The 15,542-nt window shown below is 33.7% G+C and overlaps 1 protein-coding gene across 2 annotated transcripts in view; it reads right to left on the reverse strand.

The window, feature by feature from the left end:
- The window catches only part of Cdc40 (cell division cycle 40), a 49,123-nt gene that overhangs the window by 2,650 nt on the left and 30,931 nt on the right, over window positions 1–15,542 (reverse strand). For both annotated transcript variants that reach the window (XM_026389666.2, XM_026389667.2), the window contains 8 exons: window positions 14,134–14,273; window positions 13,151–13,225; window positions 10,975–11,020; window positions 8,800–8,901; window positions 7,145–7,260; window positions 6,777–6,910; window positions 1,779–1,855; window positions 288–432 (listed from right to left, as the gene is read on the reverse strand). In XM_026389666.2, coding sequence (XP_026245451.1) covers window positions 288–432; window positions 1,779–1,855; window positions 6,777–6,910; window positions 7,145–7,260; window positions 8,800–8,901; window positions 10,975–11,020; window positions 13,151–13,225; window positions 14,134–14,273 — 835 coding nt within the window. The remainder of the gene's footprint in view (window positions 1–287; window positions 433–1,778; window positions 1,856–6,776; window positions 6,911–7,144; window positions 7,261–8,799; window positions 8,902–10,974; window positions 11,021–13,150; window positions 13,226–14,133; window positions 14,274–15,542) is intronic.

A 15,542-nucleotide genomic window follows, 5' to 3' on the forward strand; every position in this document is an offset into this window, starting at 1 on the left:
TTGGGGATTGAGCCCAGGGCTTTGTGCATGAGAGACAGGCACAACTGAGCTATATCCCCAGCACCAAGTCTAAGTAATATAAGGATAAAACCTATAGTAAAACCTAAAGTAAAGCAAAATATCATTTTCATAACTTGTTATTGCCTTTTTATCTGGTATTTTGATAGATTACACATTCTCATAAAATTAAATATGTGAAAATGATTTCTGAGGTATTGTTACTTGTACATGACAGTTTAGGTTTCATATATCTGAACATGAGAATAAATCAGAAGATTTAAACTTACCTCATGTCTGGTGAAAAGTCCACTTGACAAGCATAGCCTGCTACCATATGTCCCTTAAAAATTTTTTTCTTATTTAATCTGAATCTGTTCTGTGCTCCAAAAATTAAGATTTGGTTGTCCATTGATTGACATGCTAGCCATTTCCCTGTAAAGTCAATAAATGACACATTTTAGAGAAAGACTAAAAAAATTAAAATAAAAACTTTATTTTAAATGTTTGCTGTCATTATTATTTTTTGTTCCCAAATACTTTATTATACTAGAAAAAAACTTAACATGTTTATCCATTAAGTGTGAAAAATATGTCACTATTAAGAGTTATTTATATGTTAAGTAATGAATTCTGCTCCTATGATCCTATTATCATTGAGTACTCTTCAAATAAAAGGAAACAGAAGTTCCAAGCTTAGTTTTAATAGAAACAAATTAAATTTATAACGTGAAATTAATTTGTAGTTGCTACAGATAACAGAACCAAGGAAAAAATGTAACCTATTTCTGACAAGTATGAAATAAAGAAAGATCACACTGGTAAGAAAATCTCTGATTATCAAATAAACAGCTCCAAAAAATATGATTAACAAAATTACAGTAATTATTTTTAAAAGTGCTTTTCTGTACCCAGGATTCAAAGCCCTTAAATCCTAAACTACAATATTTACTTGTGTCTTATACATTTGTAAACATTACTAAGAAAAGTTCTAACCCTGACCTTGTTCAAGATGGGTACGAACATGATAAGAAAAGTACATAATATTGTGATTACCAAAGTAGGATCCAGTTAAGGTTGCTCTTCTCATAAGAATGATAGGGCACTTATTTTCACTCCGCCTGTGGCAGAGGTACCAATGGAGGAATAGACTCTTCTTTGTCTCTATGACCTTGTTCTACACTTACAGTAGTTATGTGAGTTAACAGTGGCTTCAAAGATGATGTTCCCCAAATCTCAGACCCTTTACTTTAATATCCTCATGTAGAGCTATAATCATATCAATATATTTTCAGTATGTCTGAAGCACAAATTATACTTCACTTAAAAGACAATGGATTATTGAATAGGAAACAGTACTAAATAATTTATCTTTTTTATATTTTTACTTGAGAAAATCCTAATAAATTGCTAAGATGTTCTCATTAGAGTAACTCAGACCAAAATTCCCTATCCTCTTGAAAGCAAAGAGCTTATTAAATAATTTAAAGAACCTGATTCTATTGGGAGATTAAAACAACAACAACAAAACCCTAGACATATAGAATTCTTAGAAGCTCAGTCAATGTTACCTGAAAACTGTTTATTTTTTCAAAATGAGAGTGGGTGAGGTGATTCACACATGAAAACCAGTAATTATTTCTAATATTGAAAAGATTTCCTTATATGACACTGAGACAAATTTTCCCCAGGAGGGAATGGACAAAGTTCCTATGAATATAGCAATTAGACTATCCTGTTTTAGGAGCTCATTTAAGATCACATTCTATGTATGAACTTACCATTTGGAGACAAAGTCACTGCAGGCATTGAGTGCATACTGGGTTCTGCTATATACTTGAAATCCACAGGGATATCCCTAAAATTTTAAAATAGCATATCAGAACAAGTAGTTAAGACAATAAAACCTTTAGCAGGAAAATTATCTCTGAAATGGAGATATAGTATTAAAGTAAAAGCAAACTCTTGAAATGATATATTTATCAAATCTTTTCATTAAACTTTCTGGAGGAAGGAAAATCACAAAATGATACTGTTTTGTTTATTAAGGCTTTTTACTTTATAAATGATTTTCCATGAAATATTTTATTTTCAAACTCTGAAAATTCAACTTTGACCTTAATATTTTTTAAAAAAAATTGTTATAAGATATTTAATAACTCATCATAAAATGTACTATGGTAAGTCAAAACAAGATGTCTGTGCAAGCCTACAAGGAATGTTCTTTTAACTCAGCAATGCAAACAGCAGATAGAGCTATATGGATCCGTGTGCTGGTCTATTCCATCTAGAAATAATGACCAAGTCTAGGGAGATTAAGTGCTTGGTACCTAGACTATTTTCAAAATATATGCTGAGCATTTCAAAAGGGTATGGTAGGAAAAAAAAGCATTAAAAACAAAACCAAAAAATTTCATGTGAGTGATACAAAGGATAAAACAAAACCAATAAATTTGCAAAACCAGTCACCTAAATTTAAAACCATTGAAAATTCTAACTTTTTCATTTTTACTATTCTTCATAAAAAATTATGTCAGGGCTGGGGTTGTGGCTCAGTGGCAAAGTGCTTGCCTAGCATGCATAAGGCACTGGGTTTGATTCTCAGCACCACATATAAATAAATGAATAAAATAAAGGTCCATCAAGGTCTAAAGAAATATTAAAAAAATATATCATAATTCTAAAAGGAGTTTTGATCCTGTTGTTTCTCATGAAATAAGAATTTTTTTTTAACAGAGTAATATCTAGGAAATGTAATTTGATGAATAAAACAAACACAAAATAGCAATTTCAATTTCAAGTTACAATTCAAGTTCTAATACTTTGATTAACTAGAAAATAATAATAATGATAATGATAACAAGAAGAATGATACTTTGTTTCATGTAAGAATTTTCTCTATCCATTTATACAGCCATCTGAAAGAAGAAACAAATGATTAGAGAAAACTTCTCTTCAGGTCTCTTGGTTAGAGGGAAAAAAAAATCCCAGGCATAAAAAGGGGAATAACACTGTCAGATCACCAATTCTCAGACCTCTAAGGCAGCAGTGAGATCTGACAGCTACTTAAAAAAAAAAAAAAAAACAAAAAAAAAAACCCTTGGTCAAAAAAGAATTCGTATTTTCCCTCCTCATATTTATTATTAGTTGCTAAAAATTTTATGTCATGGATTGAAAAATAAGGGCATTTTCTAAGTCAAATTGACCATATTTCAGATTCATATTAATCAATGTTTTACTATACATAAACAAAAAAAATAAAATGGACCTTTATTTTAAGGAATCTTGGTACAACAAAGTTTAGAACAACAATTGAATCTGAACTCCTCTGTGGACTTCATTACTTCTAGTAGAAATGTCTGCTAGGCAGAGTTAAATTTAATAAACACAACACTTTTCTAATTAGATACTGCAATGCAGTATAATAAGCTAGTAACTCATCTTCAAATAATCTTCAGTTTGGAAATGTATTCATAAAAAAAAGTAACAAGTTTACAAAATTTTAAAAATAAAAGATAAACAGTGTTTATCAACCTCTGTAAAATTTCTTTTTAAAAGTATTTTACAGAAATAAATACCTTTGGGAGAAAACATGACAATGACATTTCATGCATTAATCGAGTTAAAATGCCATATTTGCTGAATATAAACTCTAATTCTCCTTCAGAACTACATAATAGTCTTAGTTTCTGATTGTGTTGTTTAAGAAAGCCAAGGTTCCTTTGATTTGTTTTCTTTTCTCATTATGCTACTCTAAGCAGGAAGAGGGAAGATAAGCTTGGTAAGCACCACTTGTCTAAAGGCCCTGGTGCGGTTAATTTTCCTGGGGTCAGCTCTCACTTTGAGGAGATGACGACCTCCCTTCTATGCAAGCCACCAGTATCACTAGTAATTACTCTTGGTGGTGGCTATAAGACTTCTGGGGATCCTGAGCTTCCTATTTGCCTTTGTAACAAGACTGATCCTCACATTCTCTATCACTTCCTTCATTCATCTAACTGCTCAGCCACATAATTAAGAACTCGAGTTTTGGAATATAATATAACTAAGATCTCAAGTTTTGGAATCAGTTTAACCCAAGTTTGAATTCTGGCCTTTTCCTGTCCTATATAACCTTGGGCAAATCAATTAAACTGTTTCAGTTTTCTTTTACAGAAAATGGGAATAAAAAACGTACCTATCTCATAAGATTGTACATTAAGTCAGAGTTCAAATAAAACACTTAGCATAGTGACTGGCGTTTAAAAAGGGTTCCATAAATGTACCAGCACTAATGATTACAACAACGACTACTATATTAAGTCAGAGTTAACTGAAAATCTCAAGGATGTCATCATTTGTAACAAAACAGTATCATGACTTTTTAGCAGTATTAAGAGAGAGGGATAAAACACTAACATTTAAATATTTACCAATTTGTTTTATACCACTCTACATTTAAAAAGGGAAATGAAATGTCATCTGAAGGTAGAAACATCTAAATGTTTAAGTATAAACAAACTGTTAACATACATAAAATAAAACATGTATGTTTAAGAAAGAGTACTGGGGCTGGGGTTGTGGCTCAGAGGTAGAGTGCTGGCCTAGTATACGTGAGGTACTGGATTTGATCCTCAGCACCAAATAAAAATAAAATATATTGTGTCCATCTATAATTTAAAAAAATGAATATTAAAAAAAAGAAAGAGTACTGTGCAAATGATTTAAGATGACTTCTGTAAAACTTGGTGTCCAAATGGCATGTCAGGTCTTCTTTAATGAGTTACTGTCTTCATGGTTTTCAGAGTCTGAAATACTAATTGCTTTTGTGCTAATTGCTTACAAAAAAAGTAATGCTTTGCTATCTTATTTACTGTTGTCACTGTATGATCCCTGCTCTATGTATGCCTTTTCCAGTCACCCACCAATGGCTACCATGGATATCTGAACTGCCCTGATGCTAAATACCCTAAGTGCCCATGTCCCACCGGACAGAATAGAGAATAAAGACTTTGGGTCACTTCCCTCAATTTTGCAGCTTGGAGATGTCATTGCCCATTTTTCCAAAGACATGGAATGAAGAAATTCACAATGGGAAAATGTGACAGTCGTCCACTTTATGCTTTGAATATATAGCCCTTGCTGTTCTGCCACTGAGACTTATTTTTAAAATAAGTCTCTTCTTGATGTGATCTCTCCTTTCTGATCTTCTTCCCCCTGATCTCCTCCTCCCTAATCTTCCCCTCCCTAATTTTGCCTACCTAACCTCTCCAAACAGGATTCCTTTTGAATCACCTCTTTAATAACCTCCTATCCCCCCTGATGGGCAGAATCACAGCCTCTGGGACAGGAATTCCCTGTGTTTCTTCTTTGCTAGCAAAGCAATAAAACTTCTTTTCCTTTTTCTCAAGAAAACAAAAGCAAAAAACTTAGTGTTCATATCCAGATTCTCTATAAGAAACATCATTTCTGAAGTAAGAAAGCTTTAGTTATGAGGCAGTCTTATACCATGGACCTTAAGAGTGATGCTATATGCAACTACAAAGTACAATCAATTCTACTAGTTGGGAATAACTTGGATAAATGTGATAGTGGTCAGGAGTGTTAATTCTTCAATTATTAAAACTGTCCTGACAATGATTAGGGCCTGCTTAGCTCTCCAAAAGGATGTACACTCAGAAGGAAATCAAATTCAAAACTTCCCACTTTCCTTAAGTGTAACAACTTCTGAGGGTAGAAAGATGCACTTTCTAGTCCTTGCAAGGCTATAATCATAGTTGAATTATGCTTCATAAATGGCTACAAAAACAAGCTGGGTTCCATCTACACATTCATTTTAACCAAAAGATTATCATGTATTTCTTTACAACTTAATTATATTAAGTTATAAAATATAAAATATTTATAATTATAATATAATATTTATATTTAAATTATAAAACATGATCTATGACAGTCAATGAAACTAGCTTCAGTATTTTGGACTTTAGAAAAATGATTTTTTTTCCCCTAGGAATGCAAAAGTAACCAATATAGTCTGATTATATTCTATAATTAAAACATCTGTAAAAGGATGATGATATGGGACAACTTTCAATATTGAATAATCATAAAATAGACATTTAAGGAACAGAGAAATAATGAGTATTTTCTTTGAGTTTCTTCTGAGGCATAATCCCTACATAACCAATATAGCCTATATATTTGTGGCTCCTACTTCTTATCAGCCAGTTATTTTGCAAAGATGAATAAAATAACTAATAAACAATGTAAGATAGCACAATTTAATGTCTATCATCACTATATGACAAGGACTCAAGTAAATATTCTTTGGATATTTATTACAGTTGAGTATTCTTTGGAAAGATTATCCAAAAACTGTGAAGACAGCCTGTTTAGAGTTTATGTCCGAATTGTGGGCACTTAAATAGTTAACACACTGATTGGCAAGCCAGGATCACAGCTGTGAAAATATTTAAATAACTGCATATTATCAGGCTTTGTCTTTGGCTACACATTTTAAAAATTGCTTGTTTTGTATAAAGTAGTAAATTTTCTTTCTTTCTTTTTTTTTTTTTTCCTTTTCTGGTACTGGAGGTTGAAACTAGAGCTGTGTGTGTAAGCACTAAGTTACATCCCCAGACCTGTTAAAATTTTTATTTTGAGACCGGGTCTCACTGAATCACCCAGGCTGGCCTAAAACTTGCTATCCTGCCTCAGTCTCCCAAGTATCTGGGATTATAAGTGTGTGCCACTGTGCCTTAGCCAAAGCAGTAGATATTTTACTGATGGAAACTCACCATTCCCAAACTCTTAGGCTCTTATCATCAGATGTGCTCACGAATCTCCTATTCTCATCAACAAAAACAATGGTGTTGACAGCTCCCAAATGCCGATCATATTCCTGCACAATTTCTCCACTTCGAATGTCCCACTGGATAGCAAACAAGAGCAAAGGTAAAAACAGAGATATAATTTTGGACAGTGGAAAGGAAAAAGATCTCTAAGATTTTTTATAAATTGACTGTTTTCTACTAATAGATACTAACAGAGTATCAGTAATCTCTATAAGTAGCAAATATTAAATGTGCTAACATTCTGTAATCCACTCCCTGATACAACATAAAGCTTAGAAAGCTTAATAAAAATACTGAAGGAAAAGACTTACTTGCACAATCTTTTTATCAGACATCCCAGCCACAAAGAGATTTTGTTTATCTTCATCAGGATTGAATTTGACACAATAGGGTACTTTCCTGTTTGTAAATCTTGATATACACTGTCCTAAAACCAAAAACTCAAATTAAATAAAAAATAAATTTGACCCCTGAAGGATGACAGTGGCATTAAGATCTATGGTCATTTGCTTAATAAATTTTGAGGAAAGGCAGCTTGCTTCTTCTTTTTTTTTTAAGATGGACACAATATCTTTACTTTTTAAATTTATTTTTATGTGGTGCTGAAGATCAAACTCAGTGCCTCACATGTGTGAGGCAAGCACTCTACCACTGAGCTACAACCCCAACCCATGCTTATTCTTTGTTATAAACTACATTGTTCCCTTTCATAGTTTCCAGTCCTGGGGATTGAACTCAGGGCCTCATGCATGCTAGGCAAGTGTTCTGCCAATAAGCTATATCCCCAGACCCTTTCCATGGATTTTTAATAATTAAAAATAATTTTTCAAAACTATGTCTGTGCCATCAATTGTTGAATAGATGAATATAATTTCATCCATTTAATGGAATATTTTGAGTAACAAAAAAGAATAAGTAATTGGCACAAGCCTTATGGGTAAATCTCAGATATTATTTTGTGTGAAAATAGATACAAAAGAGAAATTAGTTTATACAAGTTCATAGATACAGTTACCAAAAAGCAAAATGAAAACCACTGAACATTTATGCATTTTATAAATTTCATGTATATTATTCCTTGACTTTAGAAAAGACCTTAGAGTGGGAAGCTCTCAGCCCTGGCTATACAGTAGAATTACCTAGTCCATAGCCTGGACCAATTATATAAGGACCTCTGAAGGTTGGACCCAGGTATCAATAATTTTGAAGCTGACTACAATGTATAGCCAGAATTGAGAATCACTGCTAATGAGGTGAAGAACATGGACTTTGGCATCAGAGACCTTGGTTTGAACCCAATTGTATCACTGACTAGCTGTGTAACCCCAGAAAGTTATCTTTAAGCCTCAGTTTTACATTTATAATGTAATACTAGTACACACCTCAAAGAGATATATTAAGATTACATGACATACTGCATATCAATGCTTAGCATAATTGGTAAATATTAGTTATTATCAATAATCTTTAAACTCATTAAGATAAAAGATAATTTTCTAATAGTATAAAATTATAACGGCCACAAAATATTGATTCAATTAATATGGTTACAAATATGTAAAACCAACTGGTCAACAGGAATTTAAACCTACATTTTAATCAATTTGAGTAATTAAATTTAATTATACTCATAGACATTTATGTAGTTTCTTTATTTATAATGTACCATGCTAGGAAATATATGAGGACAAAAAGATCAATTAGATGGTCTAGGGAATATTTCAAATTTGCTTGTCCATCAACATGTTTACTTTATAAATTGTATGTAGTAGGAACAATTTCATAGTGAAAGAGCTGCTTTTATAAATGAGTTTTAACTCAAACATATTTTGTTATATTAACTGATAGTCAATGGTGGGACAATCAGCAGTGAGAGGAGGTGCCATCTTGTTGGAGTCAGCTCATACCGCTTCATATAAATGCTAACTTAGAAGATAAAGGTTTCTTATTTTTAGTGCATTCTTACCTGTTTCAGTATCCCAGAGTTTAAGATATCTGTCATAGGCTGCACTAAGAAATTGTGTTCCTGCAGTATTGAAGCAGATGTCCCTAACAGCTTTACTGTGACCTAAAGGCAGAGGCAACAGAAATGGCAGTGAGATCAAGATTTGTATCTTCAGAAACAGCATTAAACAGTGATTCCCAAGGAAGGAAGTTAGTCAAGATCATTGAACCCATCTTCTGATTTACTGACTTACAATCCAATATGGGTGTGCAATGAAGAGTGGGAATTTTTTTCCCTTACAGATGCTCCTCAGGTGATTTTGATACATAATGTTTGGGTAAGAACCAAGAGAACAAGTGTTAAGTTCTTCTTCTTTTTTAAAAATTTGTAATGAGAATCTCTTAATATACAGTGCAGACAACTGATAACTAACTAGCCAAGAATTTATGGAAACATAATTGACTGATTATTGCCAATGAAAACAAATGATGATGAAATTTGGGGGTTCACTATCAGGTTGCTCACCAGGCTGGAAGTGAAAATAAAATGACTTAAACCTAAAGTTTATGAAACTGTAGCCCTTGTTTTATAAATGTATGTTTGGATAATTATGATCATATTACCAAATTTTATAGAAAATGATTCAGACTCTCACAGATGAATGAACAATTTAAATATGAAACAGTTCTTATTTTAAGATAGCTTTTTAAGAATAAATTAATTTTAAGGCGCTGATTATGTTTTAGTTGGAAATCAATCTTGCCAGAATCAACTCTTTTGAAAGTTAACAAACAAAAGGTAGCTAAACAAAAGCAGAAACTTTCCTGTTTCTCACCATACCTACCATGACCAAGACATGTACAGTTGTACATAATGTGTATGGCACAAATTGTCAACCACATGTAGCAACCCTAAGCCTGGACTACCACTGAACTCTAGTCAGGCAGTATGCACCATAGTAATTAGAAATTCTTTTCTACAGCAAGAGTCCCAGTCAGAGCTGCTGTAATCTTCCTACATAAGAGAATTTCAGTTTTTTACTGAAAAATGGTCTGCCAGTACAGGGGAGGCAGATGGAGACCAAACCCACTGTATCTGACAGAGACATTTTGTTCCCTGACACAGCTAACAGCTTTCCATAAGTCTTCCTTTAGGCTGCATGCATGGTACCTTGGATGGTATTTATTTGCAGAGTTCCTAAAATCTTAACAAAGCACAGCAGAACAGACTCCCACTTTAATCTAAAAACAGAGCCACCACGACTTACACAAACAGAGTTTCAATGTGGTTTGGTTAAATTTGGAAAGAGTAATGAGCTTTCATATGAAATGACAAAGACAATAAACCTTTCTCTACCAGGAAGGCTAGTCTGTCACATAGCTGTACTCCCTTTGGTCCTCTTCTTTACTTCAAGTTCTCTGGATCTTGTCCTTTTTATGCCTCAGCTGCCAATTCCCAACCTCTCTTTCAAGTTCGACATCTGGCATTGCTTACTGGGTATTTTAACTTTGATATCCCAAAGGCAGCTCAGATTCAACAAGTCTAAACCCTCATCATCCTCGCATTCCCTCCTTTGGTGAACAGCACCACCATTCTTCCAGCCACCTAGGAATCACCCTAGATTTCTACCTAGATTTATTATATCCCATTACCAGATTCCATCAATTTCAATACTTAACAGGTCCTTTCTTCTCTCTCTTGCTTTGATTCAAACTCTCACCATCTCTGATCCAGACTAATAAAATAATTAATTTCCTTTCTTCTAATCAAAGCATCCTCCAGATTGCTATGCGATTTTCTGCAAACTTCCAATCATGCTACAACTTCCCTACAAGAGCTGTTCAATGGCTCTCTGATGCCCTTACAATAGTCTAAACTCTATTAATGGCATACACAGTCCTCTGTACTCTAGTTCCCCTTTGACTACTTTTCTCTGTGCTTTTGCTCTCACTTACACCCTGGGAATTCTGCTACCTATATGGTTCCCCCAAAGCAGTGTGCTTTCTTATACCACATTTGCTTCTGCACTTCCCAGTTCTGTCTACCTGGGGGGACTGGCTCCTTCTAATAGGCTCAGTTCAAGTTATGAACACTTTCCTTTACATCACTGTACTAAAATTACTGGTGTTGATGTTATCTCACTTTAAAAAGTCTTCCCCCAAACAGATTTATAGCCAGGGACAAAAGAAGTATTACCAATAAATGTTCTCAGACATCGCCGGTCACCATAAACCTCCCAGAGCTGGAGAAAAAACAAAATACATAGACATGTTAGGTTTTTTTTGGTGCTGGGGACTGGACTCAGGGCCCCATATATGCTAAATATGTGCTTTGCCACTGTGCTCCGCCCCAGCCCTGGAGATGTTAAATTTAATAAAAATTTTAAATCAGTAATAATGTCATATTCCAGCTACGTATGTGCATATCTGTGTGTGTATAGAGGATTTAATTATTAAATTTTACTTAGCACCACCAATTTGTGTTATATTACTTGGAGCACATACACATATATACACATACACGTTCTTATATAACTAGAATTTTTTAAAGATCTTTTCATCCAAAGTGATATAAAACACCTGCATCAAAATATCAAGAGACCTTGACTACAGAATGAGTTAATCCAGGTGGTTCCATTTATCATTGCTCTTTTTTTATACTGTAGTTATTTTCTATGATAAAAAGTTTCTACTTTTGTAATACTACAAACTTTATTACAACTGCCATGTATATAACATTTTGATACTAAAAAGCTTTTAAATACTTTTCTAATGTAACAAGTATAATAGAAGCAGTGGGAAAATAATGATCTAGACTAAAATAACAGTCTCATAATTCTCATCATATCCAAAGTGCATGAATACAAAAGCTTCAAAACTAGCTTTATTCTTGCCTGCCTCAAATCCAATCCTTGACAATACTGCTAGTGCTCTAAAATAGAAAGCATTTCCTGGCCACCCAGTGCCAGGAGGATAAAGTCTCAGTTCCCGCAGCATGTCACAAGAGGATTTCTGGGACCTGGTCCCTTTCCTATGACTATTATCATTCTTTGTCTCTTAAATTTTATGCTTGGCCAACCACAAAACTTGTAGTTTTCGGCACACACCATGCTGTTCCATTCTATTTGCTCTTCTCAAACGTACTCTATTCCTTCCCTTTAACTTAACTTTCCTACTGAGGAAGCCAGAATACATGCACCTTGTGCCTGCCTCTATAACGATCATTTACCTCATCATACAACGATCACCTTATGGGTAGAGATAGTGCCTTAACATTTTTTTATCCTCACCCCCTTCACATAATGGCTACCTAATGAGTGTTTACATATGTGAATCTAACTAAATTCTGTATTTTTTTTTAGTTGGTCAAAAAGAAGATCATAACCTCAATTTACATAGTTTGTATAAAGTAAAGGTTAAAGAAGTAAGGGTTTCTACTACAACTGACTCAATTAGTGACAAATCGAGACAAATTATCTCTATTAGAGACAAATGTCTAAATGGTTGCTCTCATCCAAAGAAGCTGTCTTTATATATTCTTAATATTCATGCATTATTAAGAAGGAAAAAGCTTTAATGATTCAACTTTCCAAGCCACAAGACCATTATAGGGTTGGTATTTATCGAACCACTGTAAAGATAATAGACACAGTGAAGACCAAAAAACACAAAAACTATCCTTTTAGATTTAAGATTTATTTCAAGGCTTTCCCCATATCTAGGTTGACATGAAACTTTAGATATGAGAACTATGAGCCTATTGTTTTAGTGTAGATCATTATTTTTGTACAGCTTCTATAATATCTTTCGATTCAGGAAAGTTCAAAACTAAAGTCTTTCAGTATCAAAATGCTATACTTGTGACAACCAAGTCTTCTGTACCACATACTACAGAGTTGAGCAGAAGGTAAAGGTGGAACTTCCTAAGACTACAGTGGGAGAAGAGACTGAGAGCACTTCTGCTACTTGTTATCTAAAAGTATTCAAAGAAAAAGGATAAATCACATTGTTTATTCTGAAAATGGGATTTCTATAATGTGTCCTCTCTACCTCATTTGGTTTTGAGGAAAAATGAACACTATTACATATCTAAAACCTCTATAAAAATGCAAAACTAGTGATTAAATATTTCTGTGTCTAATGCCAAACTGATTGGATTACATTCTAATCAGTGTTCTAAGCTTTAAAAAGAACCTAGCCAACTGGACCACATGGCTATATCTGAACCTACAAGTTTGGAAGCCGTTCATAAATAGCTGAATTTACAGGACCTAAGAGAAAATTATAAGCCTCCAATTGCCTAACACCCAAATTTATTTACAATTAACCAGATTTAACTAGTCACAAAGCTACCAGTGTTATCAAAAACTCACCTTAATTTTACAATCCATGGAACAAGACAGCAATAAATGACCAGAGAGGGGAAACAATCTGACTGCACTGACACCCTGTAAAAAGGTATCAGAGTTATAAACCAGAAGCATTTTGAATATTGGCTAGAACACAAGACAAAGACGGTAAACTTTAAGCAACCTAAAAGCAACCTTTTCTATTTTTCTTCATTCCAATCATCATGCCCCAGAATAATCATCATTAGTATTCCAAGAGCAGGCCTTACTGACACTAAGCTTTTGAAGGTACTTTTTTTTTTTTTTAACCTTTAATATTGACTTTCTCACTCAAGGGAATCCTGAGTCCATCAAATTGCTAATGCCCCCACTTCGTTTCTTTCTTTTATGTAGTTCCTTTGCTCTTTGCAAAGAGCTGGAAATTAACAGGTGGAATTGTGCAGATGCCAAAGAATATCAACATGGAAAATTTTCATGTATCTTGTCTTTGTGTTATTATCTTGGCTTATAAACCACAGAGCATCTCATCTCTGCAATGGGATAACCCCCCAAAACCAAGGCAACATTACAGGCTAAGCAGGAGACTTGATGCTAGGACCAGGTTGTTACTCAACTGACTTGGTGTCCAAGAAGAAGCAGACTGTGACTGGAACTTGCAGAGAAAGGGCTGTGCTGGGGTCAGGACACCCAACCACAAACACAGGTGTCATGGCCACGCCAGAAGGTTTTCATGACTGATACATGTGAGCGTCTCCAAAGTCTAATCCAACTTGATCTTCAATATGACTCCCCTGTCCTATCTTTACTTCCCTATATACTCACCAGAAATACTGAATGATCCACATCCATGATTGAAACTTTACATTGGCTTCACTATTATAACATTTTACAATCCATGGAACAAGACAGCAATGAATGACCAGAGAGGGGAAACAATCTGACTGCACTGACACCCTGTAACAAGGTATCAGAGTTATAAACCAGATAGAAACAGCCAACTTACTTACCTTTGTATGTCCAGACCACACATGAATTTGTTTTTTGGGAAGATAACACTTTTCAGGTGGCACAGTTGACCGTAGATTGACACCAACATCCTGAGGTATGTGAAGATAGGATCTGCCTTGATAGTCATACATTTCTTTAACTGAAACAAAAGGCAATAACCAAATAGTTCACAGTCACAAAATCTATATTCTTAAAATGATAAACATTTCATTCTTAGGGCTATTGCCTTTATCAAGACTTAGGTAATAACACTCTGGTGATGTTAAGATTGTAGGTTAGTTAAAATTAGCTGCCTGAAATCCTTGCTATCATTTCCAATTAGAAGCAGTATTTTGGAATTCCTGAATTCCTAGAGAGTATTACACCTTTAAGATCTATACTTCTTTCACTCAGTCATATACTTTAGTGATATATAATAAAGACTTCACTGCAGTATAATAAGAGTGAGTAAAAAAATAAATAACACTTGGGCCTCATGAGCATTGGTAAAGAATCAGAAGCAAAACAGGCTAAGAACGAAATTAAAACAAAAAAATATCGACTATCCTTCCTCCCACTTTCTGCTTTTATGCCTTTCTGGTTCCTTTCTATTCCCCTTTTCCTGATTTTCACCTCAAAATTTTATAATAGTCATGTAGGTGACTTAGATGGCATAGTGTACAGAAAGCAGTTAGTAGTATGCCTGGCACAGTGTGGGTATTCAATAAATGTTGAATGGTATTGCTGTTACGATTGTACACGCCACAATACTAAACAGATGCCTTAAATACAAAACTGGAGCCTGATAAACCAAATATGGCCTCATTATACCTAAAAATCTGATGTGATAAAACATCAGAAAAAACAACACACTATTTGTGCAAAAAAAATCAGTAATCACTATGTAATTTCCTAAATGTAATTAATCATTAATGCATAGGTACATTAGAATATTTGTAATTTATTTTGGTGAATATGCATTTTCTTCCACAAGTCAAGGCAAGTATGAGTCTTAATCTCCAGTTTACTTATATTTAATGACATTCATAAACTGTGAAGATATATGAATATTTGGATTGTGTTAAAAATAAACAGTTTAATGATTCAGGCATCATTAATATATGAAAAGAGTCAACTTTATCTTAAGAAACGGCATATTAAGAAGCATACAAGTTTCTTCTTTATTTTTAATTTTTTTTTAAATTCACTAACACTTCAACAAAAATTGTATGTGGCTATCATTAGTCATGCTACTACTTTTTTTTTCTCCTTTATTAGCACAAGGAAAAGTCTGCTGTGATTTTTGGGGGGATACAAACTGTAAAATTATAATTATTCTTAATATTATGATTGTATGGCAGCTGACAGTAAGGGCAATTGGTATTACATGAACAGAGAACAGACTACATATGTGAGCTTTTTCATGAAA

This window comes from Urocitellus parryii, chromosome 8, assembly GCF_045843805.1.
Source record: "Urocitellus parryii isolate mUroPar1 chromosome 8, mUroPar1.hap1, whole genome shotgun sequence".
Lineage (NCBI taxonomy): Eukaryota > Metazoa > Chordata > Mammalia > Rodentia > Sciuridae > Urocitellus > Urocitellus parryii.